This window comes from Lucilia sericata, unplaced genomic scaffold (genome assembly GCF_015586225.1).
Source record: "Lucilia sericata isolate MDLA Ls3-8-SP2 unplaced genomic scaffold, ASM1558622v1 Contig000115F_arrow, whole genome shotgun sequence".
Classification (NCBI taxonomy): Eukaryota; Metazoa; Arthropoda; class Insecta; order Diptera; family Calliphoridae; genus Lucilia; species Lucilia sericata.
In genome coordinates, this window is record NW_023994147.1 from 210683 (window position 1) to 232951 (window position 22269).

At 28.4% G+C, this 22269-nt stretch overlaps 3 protein-coding genes across 8 annotated transcripts in view; 1 reads left to right on the forward strand and 2 right to left on the reverse strand.

Annotated features, from left to right (window-relative positions):
* Nucleotides 1-8945: 8945 nt before the first annotated feature.
* Nucleotides 8946-12855, forward strand: LOC119600464 (transitional endoplasmic reticulum ATPase TER94). Its single transcript, XM_037950689.1, has 6 exons — nucleotides 8946-9170; nucleotides 9903-10005; nucleotides 10073-10519; nucleotides 10666-12255; nucleotides 12328-12482; nucleotides 12563-12855. The coding sequence occupies exons 1-6, from the start codon at nucleotides 9154-9156 to the stop codon at nucleotides 12654-12656; spliced, it is 2406 nt and encodes an 801-aa protein (XP_037806617.1). The 5' UTR covers nucleotides 8946-9153; the 3' UTR covers nucleotides 12657-12855.
* Nucleotides 12856-13562: 707 nt separating this feature from the next.
* LOC119600446 lies at nucleotides 13563-14759 on the reverse strand. The gene is made up of 8 exons (XM_037950653.1): nucleotides 14749-14759; nucleotides 14636-14671; nucleotides 14467-14529; nucleotides 14297-14359; nucleotides 14127-14189; nucleotides 13957-14019; nucleotides 13786-13849; nucleotides 13563-13670 (listed from the first exon to the last, which is right to left on the reverse strand). The coding sequence occupies exons 1-8, from the start codon at nucleotides 14757-14759 to the stop codon at nucleotides 13605-13607; spliced, it is 429 nt and encodes a 142-aa protein (XP_037806581.1). The 3' UTR covers nucleotides 13563-13604.
* Nucleotides 14760-20714: 5955 nt separating this feature from the next.
* Nucleotides 20715-22269, reverse strand: part of LOC119600465 (cAMP-dependent protein kinase type II regulatory subunit) — a 49174-nt gene continuing 47619 nt past the window's right edge. For 5 of the 6 annotated variants that reach the window (XM_037950703.1, XM_037950698.1, XM_037950700.1 and 2 more), the window contains exon 10: nucleotides 20715-21041. In XM_037950703.1, the coding sequence (XP_037806631.1) occupies nucleotides 20911-21041 (131 nt within the window). In that variant the 3' untranslated portion in view covers nucleotides 20715-20910. The remainder of the gene's footprint in view (nucleotides 21042-22269) is intronic. The other variant, XM_037950691.1, reaches the window with a different exon arrangement.

Below are 22269 nucleotides of genomic sequence, written 5' to 3' on the forward strand. Positions count from 1 at the left end.
AATTTAATTTTGTTTTCTTTTTATATTGCTTTACTGAATATTTAAAATTGAAAACTTTATTATTTTTCCTTTATTTTATGGGTTTTATAGCATTTTTAAGTCTTATTGGCTAAATATGTATCCAGTTTTGCTCGCCACTGTACATACATGTTGCTTAAACGATTATTATTAAACAATAGTAAGTACTTTTAACCAGATTACAACCAGACAAGTACTGTTAATCTCAATTCCTATTATGACTAACATCAATTTGCAATCACTTCATTGAACTCTACAATGTAATCAACCACAAGTTCGATAAAGTACAAAAACCAAATATCGGTTAATTTGAAATATACAACAAATTGAAGAAGAAACTAAAACCAAACCAAGGTTAAAACCAGATAAAACTACATGAATGTGCATATGAATGATTATATACAAACATACAATAATATATAGACAACGATTAAGACTGAGACATAGACAGACAAGACATGCAAACTAAAGTTAAGATTAAAGAGAAAGGAAACAGAAGTGAATAAAAACTAAAAATCAACTGTAAAAATGTTAAAGTTTTTAAAACTAATGACAATAATGGCGGCGGCGTTGATGCCTCTAATGATGATGATGTTGATGCACCGTAATAGAAGTTTAAATATTATAAGAAAACATTAAAAAAATGCCAAAAACAAATTCATAAAATGTTTAAGATTTGAAAGTAAATATAAAAATATAAAGTCAAAGTTCTATTAACAAATCTTGCCACAAACAAACACACTTCTTTTCTGTAAACAGACATACATATATTAAATACATTTTAACAATTTACAATTTGTAATAGTATTATAGTAAATTAATTGAATCTGTGTTGTCTGCAACATTAAAAAAAAAAAAACAATCACATGAAACGAATTTGAATTCGAATGACTTTGGTTTAGATTTGTGCAACACACTCGCAGAAGACAAACAACTAACGAAACGTTTTTTAATTTTTATATCTTCATCTTTAGTTTGTGTTTTGTTGTTTTTTTCTTGTTTCAATATTTGTGCGTGATAAATTATGTGTGTTCAACAACAGCAACTACAATATTATTGATCGTGTTGCATGCTTTTTTAATCTGTTGCATAATATTAACTTGATCACATTCAAAAACAGTACCCCCAGCCTCCATCAAAAAGATCAATAACTGGTAAAAAGCAACAACATTAATTTTAATAATAAAAAATAAAAATAAAGTATGTTTCTGTGCAATCACTTGCCGTCATAAATTTTTTGGATTAAAACGGAAAAATGACCAACTGACAAATGACCTCAACTGTTAAATGTGAAAAAACAAAGAAGAAGATCTAAAATGATCAATCTGGAAAGTGACGGAATTTATTTTTTTAGCTTTAAACAAATAAATATTTTCTAATACTATTTATTAAACCCTTGAGCTAAATGTTTTTTTTTTTTAACTCTTTATTTTAACATTACAGTTTAAAATTATTTTGTAATATTTACTTTTACTGAGGAAAATTTTGAGGGAATAACATCCCCTGGAGTTTTAATGAAACATTAATGACTAAATTATTTCGTTTAGTAGTTTTAAAGTAGAAAACTATTGGACATCAGGGCATCATTAGAAAAAAACTAAATTTTCTAAAATTTAAACAATATATTGAGAATTTTGCTTTAAAAAGTGGCTGAAATCCCAGACTGATTCCGCAAGCAGTTCTGTAATGCAAGCCGCCTGTATTCATTATTGTTTGTGGTGGAACCCAATTAGGTTTTATTCAAAATGGCCACCTTTAGAACTAGTTCGCTGAAAGTTTTTTATAGTCTACTTTGTTTCTAGAGATCGGTTCTGGAATCAAATAATTTTGTTTAAAATTATCACCCTTGAAACTATAGTTTTCGTCTTCAAAGTCTTCTCTTATTAAACAGTTCTATAATTTGCTCTTTTAGGAGACTTTTTCTGGAATTTGTTTTAAATTAAACTTGATTATTTTCATTACAATTTATTTGATATCTTGAAAAGCCCCGATATCTTGAATATATAGTATTTGAATACTTATCCCACCTAGATTTTATGGTTTTCTCTAACATCTTAGATATAACAGATCCTCTCTAACATCTTAGATATAACAGATCCTTACCTCGAAAGAGACTATTGCGATACTAGTATTATGCCTCTTATATTGCCTCTGGAAACTTAACGGTAATAATTTCCACAAATTGTTTGGTATAACTTAAAAACTAAAGAAATATTATTAATAATTTATTTATTGTAATTTTATTGTTTTATTTAATATTTATTATTGCCAATAATAATAATTTAGTTGCTTTAAACATGAATCAAATTTAAAATTTGCAAACAAATTTACTACACTTGTAAGTTTTGGCAAAATAAAGTTTAAACGAAGTAGATAGATAACAATTTATGTGTCAAAGTAAAAGGTATTTTGGGAATTTTATTTTTGGTTTAATTTCGTTTGGTTTTGTAATTTCATTTGATAAATTTTGATTGAACGGTTGAGTTGTTTAAAAATGATCATGATTGCAATGATGACGAACGATGTTGATGTTGTTGATGATGATGATGATGGTGACAAAAGATTACATAGTTTATAGTTTAATTTTAAGCAAAACTTAAACTACATTTGCATAATTTTACTAAAACAAAAAACAAAACGATTTTAAAACTCATCCGTAAAGAAATGCCAATTTTATATCATGATTGTTGTTTTATCATAACATAAAAATTGGCAAATGAAATTGTTATTTATGATTTTTTTTTTTACTTTTATTTTTATATTATGCAGAAATATATAATTATAATGGTTTAAGGAATTTATTTTAGGAGACAAACTTATTAATAAAGAAAAGCACAAAAACCCTGAGAAAATAAATTTGAAGAAATTTAACTTTGCAAATTTTAAATCTTTTTCCTAATTGAAAGCATTTTAAACGGCTGAATATTTCAACTTTTAAACTCACGTTTTATGAGTTATAGAAGTTTTTTTTATGCAAAAAAATCTCCATGACTAGGAAACCCATAAACGGTTATGCACACTAATCTTTAAAAGTCTAACTCTAGTTATTCTAGTTATTTAAAGTTTTTTTTTAACAAATTTTTTATATATTTTAATCAAATGCTTTTTTAAATGATTAATATTTTTAAATAAATAAAACTGTTGTTTTTAATATTGGGGTTTTTTCTTTAACCTTCAAACTGTTTCAAGTCAAATGTCACATTTTTTTATAGGAACATTTTTCAAGGTGACAAATGATTCATTTGTTATTAAAAAAATATGCATTTAAATTTTAGCAATTTCTTAATACTATTTCCTTATAGTTTAAAAAGCATCTCTAATAAAACTAATTGATCTTAAATATGTATTCGTTTAAGTTTTTATACCAGTATTATAATAAGATTTAAGTAGCAGAAAAATTATTTTTATTATAGAATTATTTATGCATTTTTGTTAAGCTTGAAATTTGTATGATTTTTGTGACGAGGAGGGAGGGGGGAGGAAGGAGGAGGGGGGAGGGGAAGGAAGAGGGAAAAAAGAGAAAGGAGGGGGCAGCAGGCGAAGAGGGCGGAAAGGGAAGCAGGCAGAAGGGACGGGGAAGAGGCGAGAGAGAGCGAGCGAGCGAGCGAGAGCGAGCGAGCGAGCGAGAGCGAGAGAGGAGCGAGCGAGCGAGCGAGCGAGCGAGCGAGCGAGCGAGCGAGCGAGCGAGAGGAGCGAGCGAGCGAGCGAGCGAGCGAGCGGAGCGAGCGAGAGAGCTAGCGAGCGAGCGAGCGAGCGAGCGAGCGAGCGAGCGAGCGAGCGAGCGAGCGAGCGAGCGAGCGAGCGAGCGAGAGAGCGAGCGAGCGAGCGAGCGAGCGAGCGAGCGAGAGAGCGAGCGAGCGAGCGAGCGAGCGAGCGAGCGAGCGAGCGAGCGAGCGAGCGAGCGAGGAGCGCGAGCGAGCGAGCGAGCGAGCGAGCGAGCGAGCTAGGAGCGAGCGAGCGATCTATCTATCTATCTATCTATCTATCTATCTATCTATCTATCTATCTATCTATCTGTCTATCTATCTATCTATCTATCTATCTATCTATCTATCTATCTATCTATCTATCTATCTATCTATCTTATCTATCTATCTATCTATCTATCTATCAATCTATCTATCTATCTATCTATCTATCTATCTATTCTATCTAATCTATCTATCTATCTATCTATCTATCTATCTATCTATCTATCTATCTATCTATCTATCTATCTATCTATCTATCTATCTATCTATTATCTATCTATCTATCTGTCTGTCTGTCTGTCTGTCTATCTGTCCTGTCTGTCTGTCTGTCTGTCTGTCTGTCTGTCTGTCTGTCTGTCTGTCTATCTATCTATCTATCTATCTATTTATCTATCTATCTATCTATCTATCTATCTATTTATCTATCTATCTATCTATCTATCTATCTATCGATCTATCTATCTATATATCTACATATCTATTTTTCTTTCTATTATTATAATATTAAATAACAGGTGTTTTTAAAACAATAAAAAATTTAGGCTCGCCATCTATTCGATGCCTACTTTTGGTAATTATTTAACAATTATCTCTCACTGACTCAATTTCATAATATCAGTCAATTCAAAATAGTTTTTCTTTTCCACAAACAAACACTTTTATTGAATACAATATATTTAAAAATCACAAATTGCATTTTAATCATTTTATATCAATTATTAGATCTTGAAAATAAAAGAAAAAGTTTAAACAATTTGATATTTGATTTAAAATAAACAAGCCTCTAAAATTGTAATTAAAATAACAAAAGTCAACAACAATAATGATAATAATATTAAAAGTGATAACAATTATTAAAAGTTTTACAGTCATAAGAAAGTAAACTTTCGATCTTTTTTGGTTTTTGGCTTAAAAAACCTCTTCAACACAGCAAACAGCATAAATACATACGCATGCCAAGCAAATGAAGATCATTAAGAATCACTTAATGGAATGTTAAAATTTTTAGTTTCTTTTTTCTTTTTTTTTAATGTAACTGACTGACCGACCGACTCAGTAGTGACCCGATCAACCTGTTTTTAGTCTGGTAGGTTAGTGATCACAGTATAAACAAACTCTTCGTTTACATACGAACAGACAGACAGACGAAGATACACTCATATCGATTCCAGTAACCAAAGAGAAAATGTCTGTATGAATAAAAATTTAAGAAAATTACAATCATTATGCAACTTTTACAAATAAATGGTATTTTTTCAACGTTCACAAATGATCATGCATGGGAGGGAGTATAGAGGGTTGGGTTGGAAGTTTAGCTTAGAGTTAAGTGTTAGTGGCAACAACATTTAGTTGGTGTTCACATTTTTTTTCCATCTAGTGATAATGAAGCTAAACTTAACAATGAGTTGGAAAAATTCAAAAATTATTTTCTACTAATATGTATAAGTAATTTAAAAGGGATCATTATATCCATACACACACACAAAATTACTTTTTAAATTGGACAGGCGGAAACTAAATGATCTTGTTGTTATTTGTATCATTGTTGTTGTTGCCGGGTTTGAATTCGTTTTGACCGTTGAAAAAGAATGATGACCAACGATTTGTCAATTTAAATGATTTGTTAAGATCTGGTGGTAAGTGAAGAAAAACCAAAACAAATAATTGCAGTGAATGTCCAATGAACAGCAAACAAATTTAAATTTACTTTCAAAAATAATTACAACAAATTATAAATCTACTGACTGTCAGTCGATATGTCTTTATTTGACGGCTATACATATACATATGTATATTTTTGGTCACAATGTTAATTTTATAAGATTTGTTAACTATGATATTGAGGCATAAGTTGATCGACGTCATAGATGATCTTAAAATTTCTTAACAGCTAATGGACCAAAAAGTAAAATATATGTATATACATATGTAAATACATGTGTGTATATAAGTTGTCTTCCTGTAAAGTTTTAAATTTTTCCAATAGGAGTTAATATACAATTTTAGTCTATTACACTTGTAAATGGCTAAATTTTAGCCACATTTAGATTCTTACATGGAGATTAATACATATGTATATATACATATGAATATAATCCAAACTGGTATTTAAATAAATAGTTAACATTTACTTAGTATGAGTAACTATATAGTACCCATAATAAGCATCATCAATCCATTAAAAAGTCTTTATTTTAGTGATGTAATATTCACACTTAAATACTCACAACTCTCTATTATCTCCCCATGTAGGGCGCTTTAAGTTAAAAATAATACTACTATTAAAAAAACAATATAGAAAAAAATTCACAAAAATATTTTATCCATTTACTTAATTTCATATTACAATGTTTATTTTTAATATCCAACATGTTTTGAGTGTCAGTTTGATGTTAGAAATGTCAGGTTTTTTGACAAATATTTAGACAGAATGTTATTTAAGATAAATTATCTATAAAGATCTCTCACAGTTCCCCGTTAATATTATCTTTCATTGGGCATGTGTATCATTTATCACTTGACGATGGCAGTAGGTTATGTGACGCGTACTCGGGGAATAATTAAATGTTATGACACCGTCTTAATGACCCCTAATTTATGTCTTCTCACATTCAAATTGTAATTTCCCAAAAAAAAATATAATTTTAAAAAGAAAACTTTATACGTGCGGGGTAGAGTGACGACGGACGTTGGTCATATTGTTGTAAATGGAGTGATAATGTTTTTTCTATACAATGTGTCTGCAAAATTAAATTCACATGGGAATTTTGTAGGTTGTTTTTGTTAATCATTATTTTTATTCAAATTTTCATTGTAACACTGCGAATTGTCAGTGCAAGCAGTACTTGAAAGTATGCGAAGATTTGTGAAGAAATTTTATGAAAAGAAATATCTTTGAGTCCGTTTATAGTTTTTTGATAAAGGGTAGATTTGTTTTCGATCATCGTCATGGAACTGTTTACTGCAGAGTGGTATTTATCTATCTATATATCTATCTATCTATCTATCTATCTATCTATCTATCTATCTATCTATCTATCTATCTATCTATCTATCTATCTATCTATCTATCTATCTATCTATCTATCTATCTATCTATCTATCTATCTATCTAAACATTGCATTCTTTTATAACTCTTATCACAGTACAATAGATTATTTTAAAATTTTAACAAAATTGTAACATTTGTTGTTATTTTTTCAACATTTAATTTAGTTTTTCCTACAAATAAGTAATATTTACATTTTTCTTTATATTCGACCAACGTAGTATGTAGGTACGTCCCGACACTTGGATGGAATACACTTTGTGTAATTGTCTACGCTTGTTGTTTTTAGTAAAAAAATATTGTCGTAATGACAAGGAAGGAAATAAATTTTAATGTAATTTAGGGAAGTATTTTACGAGTTTAACACACTTTATTTTTCATTTTTTAACTATTAATTTATTTAGTTGTATTTATTTATTTTGTCTTTAGTTTATTTTTCTCTATTATTCAGACTTCTGCGTGTGACATTTACGTTACGCTTTGTTGGACAAATAAAATGATGATACACATGTAAATACAGCCTTTATGGAGGAAATTTACAACTAAAGCAATTATTGTTAAAAAATACCACTTATTTTTGTTAAACATATAAATTTTTAACTAATTAAATAGTATTAATTTTAATTAAGTAAATTGATTTTTTAAGAATTAAGGATTTCCAATGACAACATGAGAATAATGTAATGTATGTATATAGGAATTAAATATTGAGTAGCATTTTAGTAAATATGTATTAGTCAAATATTTAGTAACTTACCTTATCTTAAAGTTTTGATTTAAAATGAATTAAAACTTATTTAAATGTATCTTTTATTTATATATAAGTTATATTACATAGTATATTAAAGAAAACTAATAAAATGAAAAGCATTTTTAAATTTTTTCTTTAATTAATCTCAAACATTTTTTCTTTCTTAATTTAATGAACAATAAAAGTAATATTTTCATTTAATATATCTTTAATGGACATTTTAAATGTCAACTTTAACCGGACGTAATTTTGTTTTCTTTCTTTTTTATAAAAACAAAAACTAAAATGAATCATAAAAACTATACAATGTAATATGCACTTAAAAAAATAAAAATATTTTAATGAATCATAAATGATCATTATGAGCACGATTACTACGATTTACTTGCTTGATGACATGACTTCTTGTGTATTCAAATGGCATTGGGATCCAACATAAAATTTTGACTTAATACAATTTTAAATGGTATAATTGTTTTGATTTAAATACGAGTGAATTTTATAGATACTATATAAACACTTTTTACTCTAATTAATTAAAAAAAAACAATATTCGTTACTTTTTTATTATTCGTTTTTAATTATAAGATTTTTGGCAAATAAAGAAAGACCTTAGTTATTAAAATGCATGATTTTCCAAATGGATTTCTTATGGTTGTCAAATTTTGAGAATTTAATTTATTTAATAAAATGTAGAAGGGATTTTAATAATATTTATAACACTTTAAGATAATATATTATATCTAATCAAAAATATAAATAATCGATAACCTGTTAATTCAATTTAAAAACGAATTGGGTTATATACGCTCCCACATTCTACTGATAGAATTTTATATTTGAGTGAAATACCCATTTCTGTAACAAAATTTCCAAAATTAATCCAGAATTTGGTTTTATTAAGTCTTAAATAACTTTATTAAACTAATTTTTATTTAAAGTTTTAAATTCAGTTAAAAATAGTTTATTTTTTAACAGAAATCAGTATAAAATAACAATAACTGTTAAAAACCAAAAAAAATATAATAACTAACTAACTAAGTTATCGATATCTTTAATTTTACTAAATTAATCACATTCTATAACAATTACAACCCTGTACTTATGCCGTTTTACTACAACCCTGTAATGACAATGTCAAAAAACGAAGGTCTGCAAAATTTGTTGTTATATCAATGTTGTCAGCACTGCAACGAGTCAGCTCTTGATACGAAAAGTAGTTTTTTGTGAATAAAATACGTTCGTGCAGTGCAAAAAGCGACTATTGCAAAATTTAAACTTTCAATAAATAACATAAGTTTTAAGTGTAATTTATTAAATTATTTTTAAATAAGTAATTAACTAAACAAATAATACAATAAATATGGCCGATTCAAAAGGGTAAGTCTAATAACGCCAAAAAATTACAAAGAAAATAGTTGATGAACACAGGCCCTTAATGAAAAAAGCCGACAAAATACAAAAAATGCAGCTGAGACGACGACGTCTAAAAAAAATGTTTCAATTTCGCGTCGTCATTGTGTGGAAATAATTAGCAAATAATGGAAAATGGTATAATTATAATGAAATTCATGAAATTTTAACTGATTTTGTTACAGTTTTGAAATACATTTTTATTTATTTGCCAATGGCAATTCTATTGTTTTGTTTAAATAAATTTTTTAAACAATTTAGAGGGCTTTTAAATTTTAATCAATAACTGAAGTTTTCCATTGTTTTGAGTGTTAAATTTTCTTTGTTAAAAATTTTGAAGAATTATTGAAACCTAGTTTTGGGTAAAAAAGTTGCACATAAATTTAACAGCAAACGACTAAAACAAAGAAAACAACATTCTAGTGTTTTGTGAGAAAGAAGAAATACAAAATAAAAATGGCGAGCGGTGGTGGTAATAGTGGACGTAAAAATGGTGGTGGTTCAAGTAAAATTTTTAGTTATTGGCACTTAGATCCTATCAGTGGGAATGAAGATGATGACTCTAAAGAAAATGATATTAAACAACAAATGCCTATAAAAGAAAAACGGTTGTCATAGAAATTTCACAACTATTTTGTTTTATTTTAAAAAAAGTTTTTTTTTTACACAATTTTACTAATGTTTTGCTTTTACTTACAGTGAAGATTTGGCTACCGCTATTCTTAAACGTAAAGATCGTCCCAATCGTTTGATTGTCGATGAAGCCACCAATGATGATAACTCAGTGGTGTCGTTATCACAGGTTGGTTTATCTAGATGCATTCTAAAATATGATATATTTCTTATCACATTCTTATCCCTTGTTATAGGCAAAAATGGATGAATTGCAATTATTCCGTGGTGATACCGTTATATTGAAAGGTAAACGTCGCAAGGAAACCGTTTGTATTGTTCTCTCCGACGATGCTTGTCCGGATGAGAAGATTCGCATGAATCGTGTTGTTCGTAATAATTTATGTGTTCATCTTTCCGATGTTGTTTCAATCCATCCCTGTCCGGATGTTAAGTACGGCAAACGCGTTCGTATTTTACCAATTGATGATACCACCGAAGGTGTCACTGGTAATTTATTCGAGATTTATTTGAAACCCTACTTCTTGGAAGCCTATAGACCCATCCATATGGGCGATAATTTCATTGTACGCGCTGCTATGCGTCCTATTGAATTTAAGGTTGTTTTAACAGATCCTGAACCTTACTGTATTGTAGCACCAGAAACTGTTATCTTCTGTGATGGTGATCCAATTAAGAGAGAGGTAAGTGTTAAAGAAATGTAAAATAATTTACTCCAAAAAAAATCAAAATAAATGACAGCAAAATTAACTATACTTTGAAAAATGTTAATAATGCTAAAGAAATTTTAAACAATTTTCCCATTTCTTTATTATTTCTACTTTTGCAGGAAGAGGAAGAATCACTAAATGCCGTCGGTTACGATGATATTGGTGGTTGTCGCAAACAATTGGCTCAAATTAAAGAAATGGTTGAACTACCTCTACGTCATCCATCACTCTTCAAAGCTATTGGTGTTAAGCCACCACGCGGTATTCTTATGTACGGTCCCCCTGGTACTGGTAAGACCTTGATTGCTCGTGCAGTTGCCAATGAGACTGGTGCGTTCTTCTTCCTAATTAATGGTCCTGAAATTATGTCTAAATTGGCTGGTGAATCTGAATCGAATTTGCGTAAGGCTTTCGAAGAAGCCGAAAAGAATTCACCAGCAATTATATTCATTGATGAAATCGATGCTATTGCACCTAAACGTGACAAGACTCATGGTGAAGTAGAACGTCGTATTGTTTCGCAATTGCTTACTCTTATGGATGGCATGAAGAAAAGCTCTCATTTGATTGTTATGGCTGCCACTAACAGACCCAATTCCATCGATCCTGCTCTACGTCGTTTTGGACGTTTCGATCGTGAAATCGATATTGGCATTCCTGATGCTACTGGCCGTTTAGAGGTTTTGCGCATTCACACTAAAAACATGAAGTTAGCTGATGACGTTGATTTGGAACAAATTGCAGCTGAAACTCACGGTCATGTAGGTGCTGATTTGGCTTCGTTGTGTTCGGAAGCTGCTTTGCAACAAATCCGTGAAAAGATGGATTTGATTGATTTGGAAGATGATAAAATCGATGCCGAAGTTTTGGCTTCTTTGGCCGTAACCATGGAGAACTTCCGTTATGCCATGACCAAATCAAGTCCTTCGGCATTGCGTGAAACCGTTGTCGAAGTTCCCAATACCTCTTGGGCCGACATTGGTGGTTTGGAGAATGTGAAGAAGGAATTGCAAGAATTGGTTCAATATCCAGTTGAACATCCCGATAAGTTCTTGAAGTTCGGCATGCAACCCAGTCGTGGTGTTTTGTTCTATGGACCGCCTGGTTGCGGTAAAACTCTCTTGGCCAAGGCTATTGCAAACGAATGCCAAGCTAACTTCATTTCCGTCAAGGGTCCCGAACTGTTGACCATGTGGTTTGGTGAATCCGAAGCTAATGTCCGTGACATATTCGATAAGGCACGCTCGGCTGCGCCTTGTGTACTCTTCTTCGATGAATTGGATTCGATTGCCAAGGCTCGTGGTGGAAATGTTGGTGATGCTGGCGGTGCTGCTGATCGTGTTATCAATCAGATTCTTACTGAAATGGACGGTATGGGTGCCAAGAAGAATGTCTTCATCATTGGTGCCACCAATCGTCCCGACATTATTGATCCAGCCATCTTGCGTCCTGGACGTTTGGATCAACTTATTTATATTCCACTTCCCGACGACAAGTCTCGTGAAGCTATTCTCAAGGCCAATTTGAGAAAATCTCCTTTGGCCAAGGATGTCGATCTTACTTATATTGCCAAGGTAACACAAGGCTTCTCAGGTGCTGATTTGACTGAAATATGTCAGCGTGCTTGTAAGTTGGCCATTCGTCAAGCCATTGAAGCTGAGATCAGACGTGAAAAGGAGAGAGCTGAAAATCAAAATTCAGCCATGGATGTAAGTTTATTAAGCAAATTTGTCAAAGGTTCTTTCTATTGTAATTTTGATATAAAAAATACACTTTTTTAGATGGACGAAGATGATCCAGTTCCAGAAATTACACGTGCCCACTTTGAAGAGGCCATGAGATTTGCACGTCGTTCAGTATCTGATAATGACATCAGGAAGTATGAAATGTTTGCCCAAACATTACAACAATCTCGCGGTTTTGGACAAAACTTTAGGTAAAATTTTGCATTAATTACGTTTTTGAGATAAACTTAGTAACCCAATTTGAATTTTTATTTTCTTTTATTACTAAAAGGTTCCCTGGTCAATCCAGCAGTCAACAGGGTTCTGGACCAAATGCACCAGCGAATCCACCAGGCGACAATGGCGATGATGATCTATACAGTTAGATTTTTAGTTTTAATTTTTTATATAAATCATAAAGAAAAAACATTTACAAGAAAAATAAACACGAACGTACTACATTCAACAAACATCATTTAAAAAGAACAAAAAGATAATAATAAAAAAACAACAAGACAGTTTTCTTATTAAAACTTTTTATTAAACTGTCTGTCTGTCATCTGTGAATGGAAAAAATAAAAGAAATTTAAACAACAACAAAACACATTCTCTTATATAAGATATTTCTATGCTATTAATAACATTATATATGAAGAATAAATACATTTAAATAATATAAAAAACAAACCATAAAATGTAAAAATCTGAAAAAAAAACATTAAATTCATGATGACTTGACCAAGAAATTGCTGGGAATATGTGTCTCTTTTGTCCACCGTAGACAACAGCAACTTTTAGATGTAAGTGCAACTAAAATCAAGATTTTGGTAATAAATTATGAAAAACCCAAGATGTTTGAATATTTACTGCGAGATGGAATGGAGTTGCGGAGAATGATGCCAGACTATTTTGGGAAGTTACGAAATAGCTTCTTTAGGTAAGTGTGAAATATTTTCTAAATTCGCATACAACTTTAAATGTTTGGGTAAGGAGATATATATTTATGTAGTTTATATAAACAAGAGATACTACAACTCTTAACGTTCCTATGACAATCGGTTATACACACCGGAACGACTCGGAATTCAACGAATTACGTTATAATAACCACAGATATAACCAGATTTGTCAGAACTGACGTTTATAAAAAGCGATTATCAGCTGAGCTTACCCCCATAATATGAAAGAAAGAAAAAATATCACATATACGCACACTAATGTGAAAAAAATATCAACCATATACTACCTTTTTTAACATGTGTTCAAAAATAAATAAATAAATAAACACAAAATTTATTGAAAAATTTTCACAATTTTTTATTTTTTTTGTTTATTTATAAAAAAATAACAAAAATGAACTCCAACGAAGTTGTACCTTGTGGAAAAATGGTAAGTAATATCTGCAAATAAAGAAAAATACATTTTAATACGTTGTATTTGTAATAACATTAATTCTTTGTTTTTTTGCAAGAAATTTTTTAATATCTGGAAATTTTCTAATTGTTGGCTACTGACCTGGAAGCTAATGGACGAATTGGACCAAATCTCTCCTGGATCAGCGGTAAGTACCCTCAAGTGCCTGAAAATAAAACAAAAAAACAAAAATCATTATTAACAAAGTTTTTCTCTTTTCGTTTAAGGGTACACTATGGACAAAATTTTACAAATTTTGTCAAGGCTACTGACCTGAAGCTAATGGACGAATTGGACCAAATCTCTCCTGGATCAGCGGTAAGTACCCTCAAGTGCCTGAAAATAAAACAAAAAAACAAAAATCATTATTAACAAAGTTTTTCTCTTTTCGTTTAAGGGTACACTATGGACAAAATTTTACAAATTTTGTCAAGGCTACTGACCTGAAGCTAATGGACGAATTGGACCAAATCTCTCCTGGATCAGCGGTAAGTACCCTCAAGTGCCTGAAAATAAAACAAAAAAACAAAAATCATTATTAACAAAGTTTTTCTCTTTTCGTTTAAGGGTACACTATGGACAAAATTTTACAAATTTTGTCAAGGCTACTGACCTGAAGCTAATGGACGAATTGGACCAAATCTCTCCTGGATCAGCGGTAAGTACCCTCAAGTGCCTGAAAATAAAACAAAAAAACAAAAATCATTATTAACAAAGTTTTTCTCTTTTCGTTTAAGGGTACACTATGGACAAAATTTTACAAATTTTGTCAAGGCTACTGACCTGAAGCTAATGGACGAATTGGACCAAATCTCTCCTGGATCAGCGGTAAGTACCCTCAAGTGCCTGAAAATAAAACAAAAAACAAAAATCATTATTAACAAAGTTTTTCTCTTTTCGTTTAAGGGTACACTATGGACAAAATTTTACAAATTTTGTCAAGGCTACTGACCTGAAGCTAATGGACGAATTGGACCAAACTTGCAAACTTACACAATAATCCAATTGGTAAAGATGATATTATCAAATGGGAATTAAAGACGGAAAGGCAAATGTTCAATTTACATTTTGGACATTCATTTTTCCCATTGAAATTGTAAAATGAAAATTCACTTTCCGGCTTTACTGGACACTTAAAAATTCAAACTCCTACCTTGTCGGATCCTTCGGAAAGAAAGCGGTGAAGATTCTCCCCTCCTGGACAATCCTTAACACATTTGCGGCTCCTGAAAAATAAAGAGAATATTAGAAAAAAATAAATTTAAAAATTTCCAAATGAAACTTACATGTTGCTGTTTTTTTGTTTTGTTTTTTTCTGCGGCCAATAAAAAATTACGAAACTCCAACTACTACTCTTAAATGACACAACAGAAATGAGGAATTTGCGCCGAAATCGCCAAAATTGACACCAATTTTGGCGCAAAAAGAAAGTTTTCCTCATTTTTTTCACAAATTTGTTTAAAAAAATTTACATTTCAATGTAAATAAACAATTTTTTATTTAACCCTCACAAAAAAAAGAGATAGCTATACATATTATATTAATATTTGCTGTCTTCTTTTTATTTAAGGGTTAAATGAGTGATGCCACTTTGACAAGTTTTAGTGCATCTTTCCGCCGCTTGGTGGCCGTGTCGCCTCTGCTTACTTTGTGATAATAACTACCAATGTTTTAACGGTTTCTGATTAAGCGAACGATAAATCTGGCAGCCTTATTTCACGCCATTGGCGAAATGAATCTGGCATTACTGTATAATAGTCTTTTCACAAACCGGAAGTAACTACATAAAGTATCATTTCCTAATACAAAACACGTTAAATAAAACACAAATTTAATTTTTAAAGTTTTGTTTGTTAAATTTTATTTGCTTTATTTCTTTTTTTTCTTAATTTGTTTTGCTGACTTTTTCCGTGTTTTAATGTATGTTCTAAAAACATGAATACTTTTTTCTTTGCTTTTTTTTTATTAATATTTTTTGTAAATTGGGATTAAAAATCGATTGTTAATTATTTTTGTAAGTAATTCTGTTTTTTTATTTTATTATAATCATCATCGTCGTCGTCGTCATTATTAGCGTTTAATATTTTATTCTTTTTATTAATACAATTTAATATTAAACACTTTATATATGTGTGTGTGTGAGTTTTCTTTTTTTTATTTTCAATTTTCGCATAGCCAAGACAAAAAAGTTATGAAATAACTGATAAAATAGTTAATATTTAAATATTTAAAACAAAAACTAAAGAAATTTTAACACAAAAATGAGAAATGGGGAAGAGGTGTAAGGGTTATGGGTAGTTTTTTTTTTGTTTTTTGTTATGATTTTTATTTATTGATAGTTTTCTTTTTTTATTTGTTTATAAATTATAGTGGCATTGTGCATGGCTAGCTCTTACATAACTAATTTCTTTCTGTTTAATAATTATTTTCATAATAGTTTTACACATACAACACAACAATTAAATTATTTTCTTTTTTTGTATTACGCTTTTTTAAGTTTTTTTCTTAAAATGTTTTATTATTTTTTATTTATCTTTTACAATTTAAATAAAATTGTTTTAATTTTTATTTTTATTTGTTTAATAAATGATATTACTTTATGTAGTTTTGATGAGAGAATGTATGAAATATGTAAATAGCTTGTGTGTATGTGTGTTATGTTTAAGAGTTTTTCTTTTAGTGTTTGTATGTATGTGTGTTGGTAAATGAAGAAAATGTCCAGCACTTTCATTATTATAATAAATTTCTTTAATTTTATGTTTATAGTTTTAGCTGCTTTTATTTTCTAACAAAAAAAACTATTTGCTTAAGGATTTTAAGTTTTTTTTTTATTAATTTAAGGAAAGTCTATGTTTTATAAGCAGCTTTTTTAAGAGTTTTTAACTTGTGTGTGTGTGAGTTTAAGGTTTTTAAATTATTTTGTTATACAATTAATAAATTCCATTGATATATGTATGTTTGTATGTATAATTTTGTTTTGTTTTTATAATTTTACTTAAATTTAAACATTTATGTTTTTAAATTGTTTTTGTTTTTAAATAAAATTAATTTGAAGAAACATTTTCAAAATTTTTGACTATAGCTGCAAAAGAACCATAATTTATGTTTATGAATTGTTTAACAAATTCCTTTATAGTTCAAATTTAATAGCATTTATGTATGTTTTTTATTTTTTGAAAATGTTGCTTTTCAATTTAATTAAAGTTTGACTTGCTTTCATAAGTTATAGTTTAATAAGCTCATTTTAGTGGAGGATGAAATGTTTTTTTTTTTATTTTTTGTTTAAATTATAAAATTAATAAAATTATTATTTTGCTACCTTTTTGACAGCCTCCTGTATTAGATTTTTTTAATTTAATTTTTTCCTTTTCTTTTGAACAAACTTAAATATTGCTTTTTTGAAAAATTTTTTAGTTTTTAATCAAAAATTTTTAATTTTTTTTTATATCATAAATTAAATATTTTAGTCCTTTTATGATATTTTTTTATGTATCTGTTATGATTGTGCTAGAGTTTTTTTATATGCTTTTATTTTTTTTCTTCTATTATTAGCTGTGTTCCCATCAATTTTTTTTTTTTTTCGTTTTCTAAGAGTTAAATTTTATTAATTTAGAATTGTTTTTATTATTTATTAACAGTGTTTAACGTTTTATTATTATTATGTTTTTGGTAAATTGTTTCTTTTTAATTTTATGGCTGTAGTTTTTAGTTTTCAATTGTATTTAAGCGTTTTTTCTTATAATTGTTGGTTTTTTTTCTGTTTATACCACTTAAAATTATTATGACTAAAAACATCTAACTACAAGTTTTTATACGCAAAATATAACATTTACAAAAATGTTAGGTTTTTATATTTTAATAACATTTCTTTTATAGAAAAAAACTAAAATTTATAATCTAAAATAAATTTAATAAAATTAAAAAAAAAATTTAGTCCCCATTTTCAACCCTCAATATGTCATTTCTCTAACCATGCAGCCTTTTTGCTTTGATTTTTCTCATATATTACCAATCGTTTACTAATTATAAATTAAGGTTTTTTATTGAATTTTGTTTGTTTTATATTTTGATATTTGGTTTTCATATCTAATTTTTTTAATTTGTTGTTTATTCATTTGTTTTCTTTCTTTATAAATTACACTTTACTTTTCCTTTCGTTTTGCGCTTAAATCTTCACTAGAATAAATTATTCATACTTTTTTTTAACTAAAAATAATAATAGGTTTAACAAAAAAAATTAAATTAACATTAAATTATTCCATAAGGAGTAACCTATAAAAAGATGAATGTAAATATTAATAAAATATTTTCTTTACTTTTATTAACTTTATTAAGAGTAAAAATAATGCCTCAATTTTTCATATAATGGCTTTATCCAGTACATTTGTAGACAGTTACTACAACTGTCTACTCCCTTTCAAGACTTGAAATAATTTAGAATTGAAATCTATAATAAACTTCTCTGAAAGTCATCAACTATTTTCTTACTTTGTACTAGAAAAAGTAGTACCAAAAAGCACCCTGCAATATTTCAATTCAACATTTTTAAATGCTGAAATCTTTAAAAAGCGTCTTAAAACCTTTACTCGATACGAAAATGATAAAAGAATGAAGGTCATCAGTATTTTAAACTCTCAGTTGTAATTTAACAGAAATGAACTTTGGAAATTCTTAAGGAAATTCTAATTCATCTATATTAAACTAGCCAGGATAGGCTATCCTTATCAAAGTTAAATACAATCGAAATTTGGATTACAAATGTATAGAAAGATATCATGCGAACAGAACACTCTCATACATTTATTATAATAAAGTACGTTTTCGTTACTATAAAACAGTTGATGCTTCTGTTTTTATGTGCCAATGAAGAGTTCCTTCTTATACATTCTCATTTACCTACTCATGTATATTTAAACTTAATCTTTCCATTTTATAAAAGAGAAATTACCAAAAGTTGCTTCTAATAGATTATCAGACTATGTAGTTTCTTATTGGTTGGTTCCATATTATAGAAAGTTCAATTGGTCCCATTGGAAGAACAAAAAAAATTCCAATAGGTAATAGTAATGATTTTCAGAAATTTTTATATCTAAGAGGTACTAATTGATAGAGGAAAAAGTACTTGGATGCTATCTTTTATAGGTTCTAATTCAATCAAAACGATGTGCGTTTAATTTTCTGTTTTTAGGTTCAATTAAAATGTACCTGTTTAAGAACAAAAAAAGTACCAAAATGTTCCCTCATATATATTATCATTTAATTGGGACCAAGTATGTTAAAATTCTTATAAATTCAACTTTTTATGAAAACTGTTCATTTATACAAAAGGTACGTTTTAAAAAAGTACCAAATTATTCAACCACATTTAGATCTAAGTATGTATTGGAATCTAAGTTCAAAAAAGCCTAATCATTAAGTATAACTTTTAGTAAAATTTAATCAAAATTGGCTCAATGAGTTTCAACTATCTTTTGGTACTTTTTTCTCCCTAGCAATGCAACAGAAATTTTATTCTAAGAATGCAACATCTATAAATATTTATATGTACAAAGCAACTGATAGAAAACAGTTGTTTTATAAAATAGTACCAACAATAGGTTTTAATACACCTTAAACATCCGAATTTCCCAAAAGTACCAAACTTATATTCGTAATTTTTCAGAGAGTTATGAATATGATCTAAATTATATTTATATGTTTACTGGTTTAAAAGGTACATGAGGTTAAAAAAAAGTACCAAAATACAGTTTTTAACCATTTCCCCCTAAAAAGAACCGAATTTCGAAAAAGTACCTGACGCTTTTTTTAAATAAACAACGATAAGTGTATGATAAGAGAATCGAATTTCCAAAAATCCTTCCTTAGTGGATCTACATGACCAAAAATACTTTTACTGTGAAAACCGTTTAGGCAGCACAAAGATCAATCAATCCGTAACGCGACTCTTTTTATATATATAGATGACTCTTTATGAAATAACAATTAAAAGAAATCGTTTTCTTAAATAAAAAATACAATAATTGTAATAATGGCAAATTTACAAGAAAAATACATAATAATAATAATAAGTAAATAAAATTTTATATAAATATAAAATTAACTAAATAATTAGTTAAATATAAACAAAAAAGAAAAATAAACTAATAAAATTAAAAATAATAAAAAAAATCAATAATAACAAAATTAAAAATACATAAAATTAAAAGAAAAATAAAAATTGTTTTATAATAAGTTAAATTAATTTAACATAGTATACTACATACATAAAAAATAGTATAATTAAGATCTTTATATATTTCATTTGATGAATAATTTGTTTTTTTTTAAAGGATTTAAATTAAATAGTTAACATGCTTATTTGTTTTATTACAATTTGTTTTTTAATTAAAATTATTTAAACAGTAATAATGATAATAATTATTAAATATTATCAAACGTTTAGATGTATATGTTGTTGTTATAATTATGATAATAATGTTATTAAAGACAAGGAAGAAAAGGGTCCATATTATAATAATTATAATTATAATAATGATATTTATTTTTATATTTTTCTTTGTTTTTTCAAGTTTTTGTGCAAAATTGGGCTTTGAGCTTTAAAATGTTTTATCAATTATAAATCGAGAAGCATTTTGTTTAATTTAAGTTTTGATTGTTAATTATTTAGGGTTTTTGTTTTGTTTTTCTTTTCTATCTTTTGTCTTATTTTATTATTAATGCAAATCAATTTATTTATTACTTATTTATCTAATGTAAATCTTTAAACTTAAGATTTATTAAAAACAAAACCAAATGTTTTGTTGTTTGTATTAGCTGGGTTTGGTTTTAAGGTTATTTTTAACGTTTCTCTTAACAAACAAGCAACGCCCGGATATGGTCAATAATAAGTTTAATGTTTGTATTTAAGTTTTAGAGAGGGCCTGGCTGTTTTAATAATTGTTGTGCTTTTGTTTATTTTGTAACTTACATTTTGTCAAATATTTTAGTTTTTGTTTTTAAATTTAAACTAGTAGTTGTAGCTTTTTGTTAAATTTTTTTTTGGTGATCGTTTTAAAAACATTTTTCTGCGTTTTCATTCTTAAACATTTTGTGCAGTTGTTTACGTTTTGTAGCTTTTTAATCATGTATATGTTGTTGGTTTATTTGTATCTATGTGTTTTAAATAATATGTTGTTTTTTTTTCTTGTTGTTTTAATTAAAAATATTTTTTTTTAAACATCAGACTTTTTATCGTGTATCGGTGATATTATTTTTGCTGCCAAAAATCTTTATCAATTGTGTTTCATAATCATCTATGTTACGCTTCATGATGTCCATACAGGGTCCCAATAAACGTTCGAATGCCTCAACCTCTAGGACTGTTTTAAAAGATTTGAAAAATTTGTTTAAAAAATTAATGTTTGGTTGAAAATTAATTGAATATATGTGATAGAACACAATTCTTTTTCGGTTAAATTGCTAGTTACAAAACTTTGTAGATTGTCATGCTGTGATAGATATAGGAGAGAAACACACAATAAACATACACACATATAAAATAATACAGATAACACAAAATATACATTTAAAATTATATTATTAACAAATAATCCAGTAAAAATAGACTAGTCTACAGTCCAGTCTATAGTCTAGCCTATAGTCTAGGTTATATATAGTATATAGTCTAGTTTATAGTCTAGGCTATAGTCTAGTCTATAGTCTAGTCTATAATCTAGTCTATAGTCTAGTCTATAGTCTAGTCTAGTCTATAGTCTAGTCTATAGTCTAGTCTATAGTCTAGTCTAGTCTAGTCTAGTCTAGTCTATAGTCTAGTCTAGTCTAGTCTAGTCTATAGTCTAGTCTAGTCTATAGTCTAGTCTATAGTCTAGTCTATAGTCTAGTCTATAGTCTAGTCTATAGTCTAGTCTATAGTCTAGTCTATAGTCTAGTCTATAGTCTAGTCTATAGTCTAGTCTATAGTCTAGTCTATAGTCTAGTCTATAGTCTAGTCTATAGTCTAGTCTATAGTCTAGTCTATAGTCTAGTCTATAGTCTAGTCTATAGTCTAGTCTATAGTCTAGTCTATAGTCTAGTCTATAGTCTAGTATATAGTCTAGTCTGTAGTCTATAGCCTAGTCTATATTCTAGTCTATAGTCTAGTCTATAGTCTAGTCTATAGTCTAGTCTATAATCTAGTCTATAGTCTAGTCTATAGTCTAGTCTATAGTCAAGTCTATAGTCTAGTCTATAGTCTAGTCTATAATCTAGTCTATAGTCTAGTCTATAGTCTAGTCTATAGTCTAGGCTATAATCTTGTCTTTAATCTAGTCTATAGTCTAGTCTATAGTCTAGTCTATAGTCTAGTCTATAGTCTAGTCTATAGTCTAGTCTATAGTCTAGTCTATAGTCTAGTCTATAGTCTAGTCTATAGTCTAGTCTATAGTCTAGTCTATAGTCTAGTCTATAGTCTAGTCTATAGTCTAGTCTATAGTCTAGTCTATAGTCTAGTCTATAGTCTAGTCTATAGTCTAGTCTATAGTCTAGTCATAGTCTAGTCTATAGTCTAGTCTATAGTCTAGTCTAGTCTATAGTCTAGTCTAGTCTATA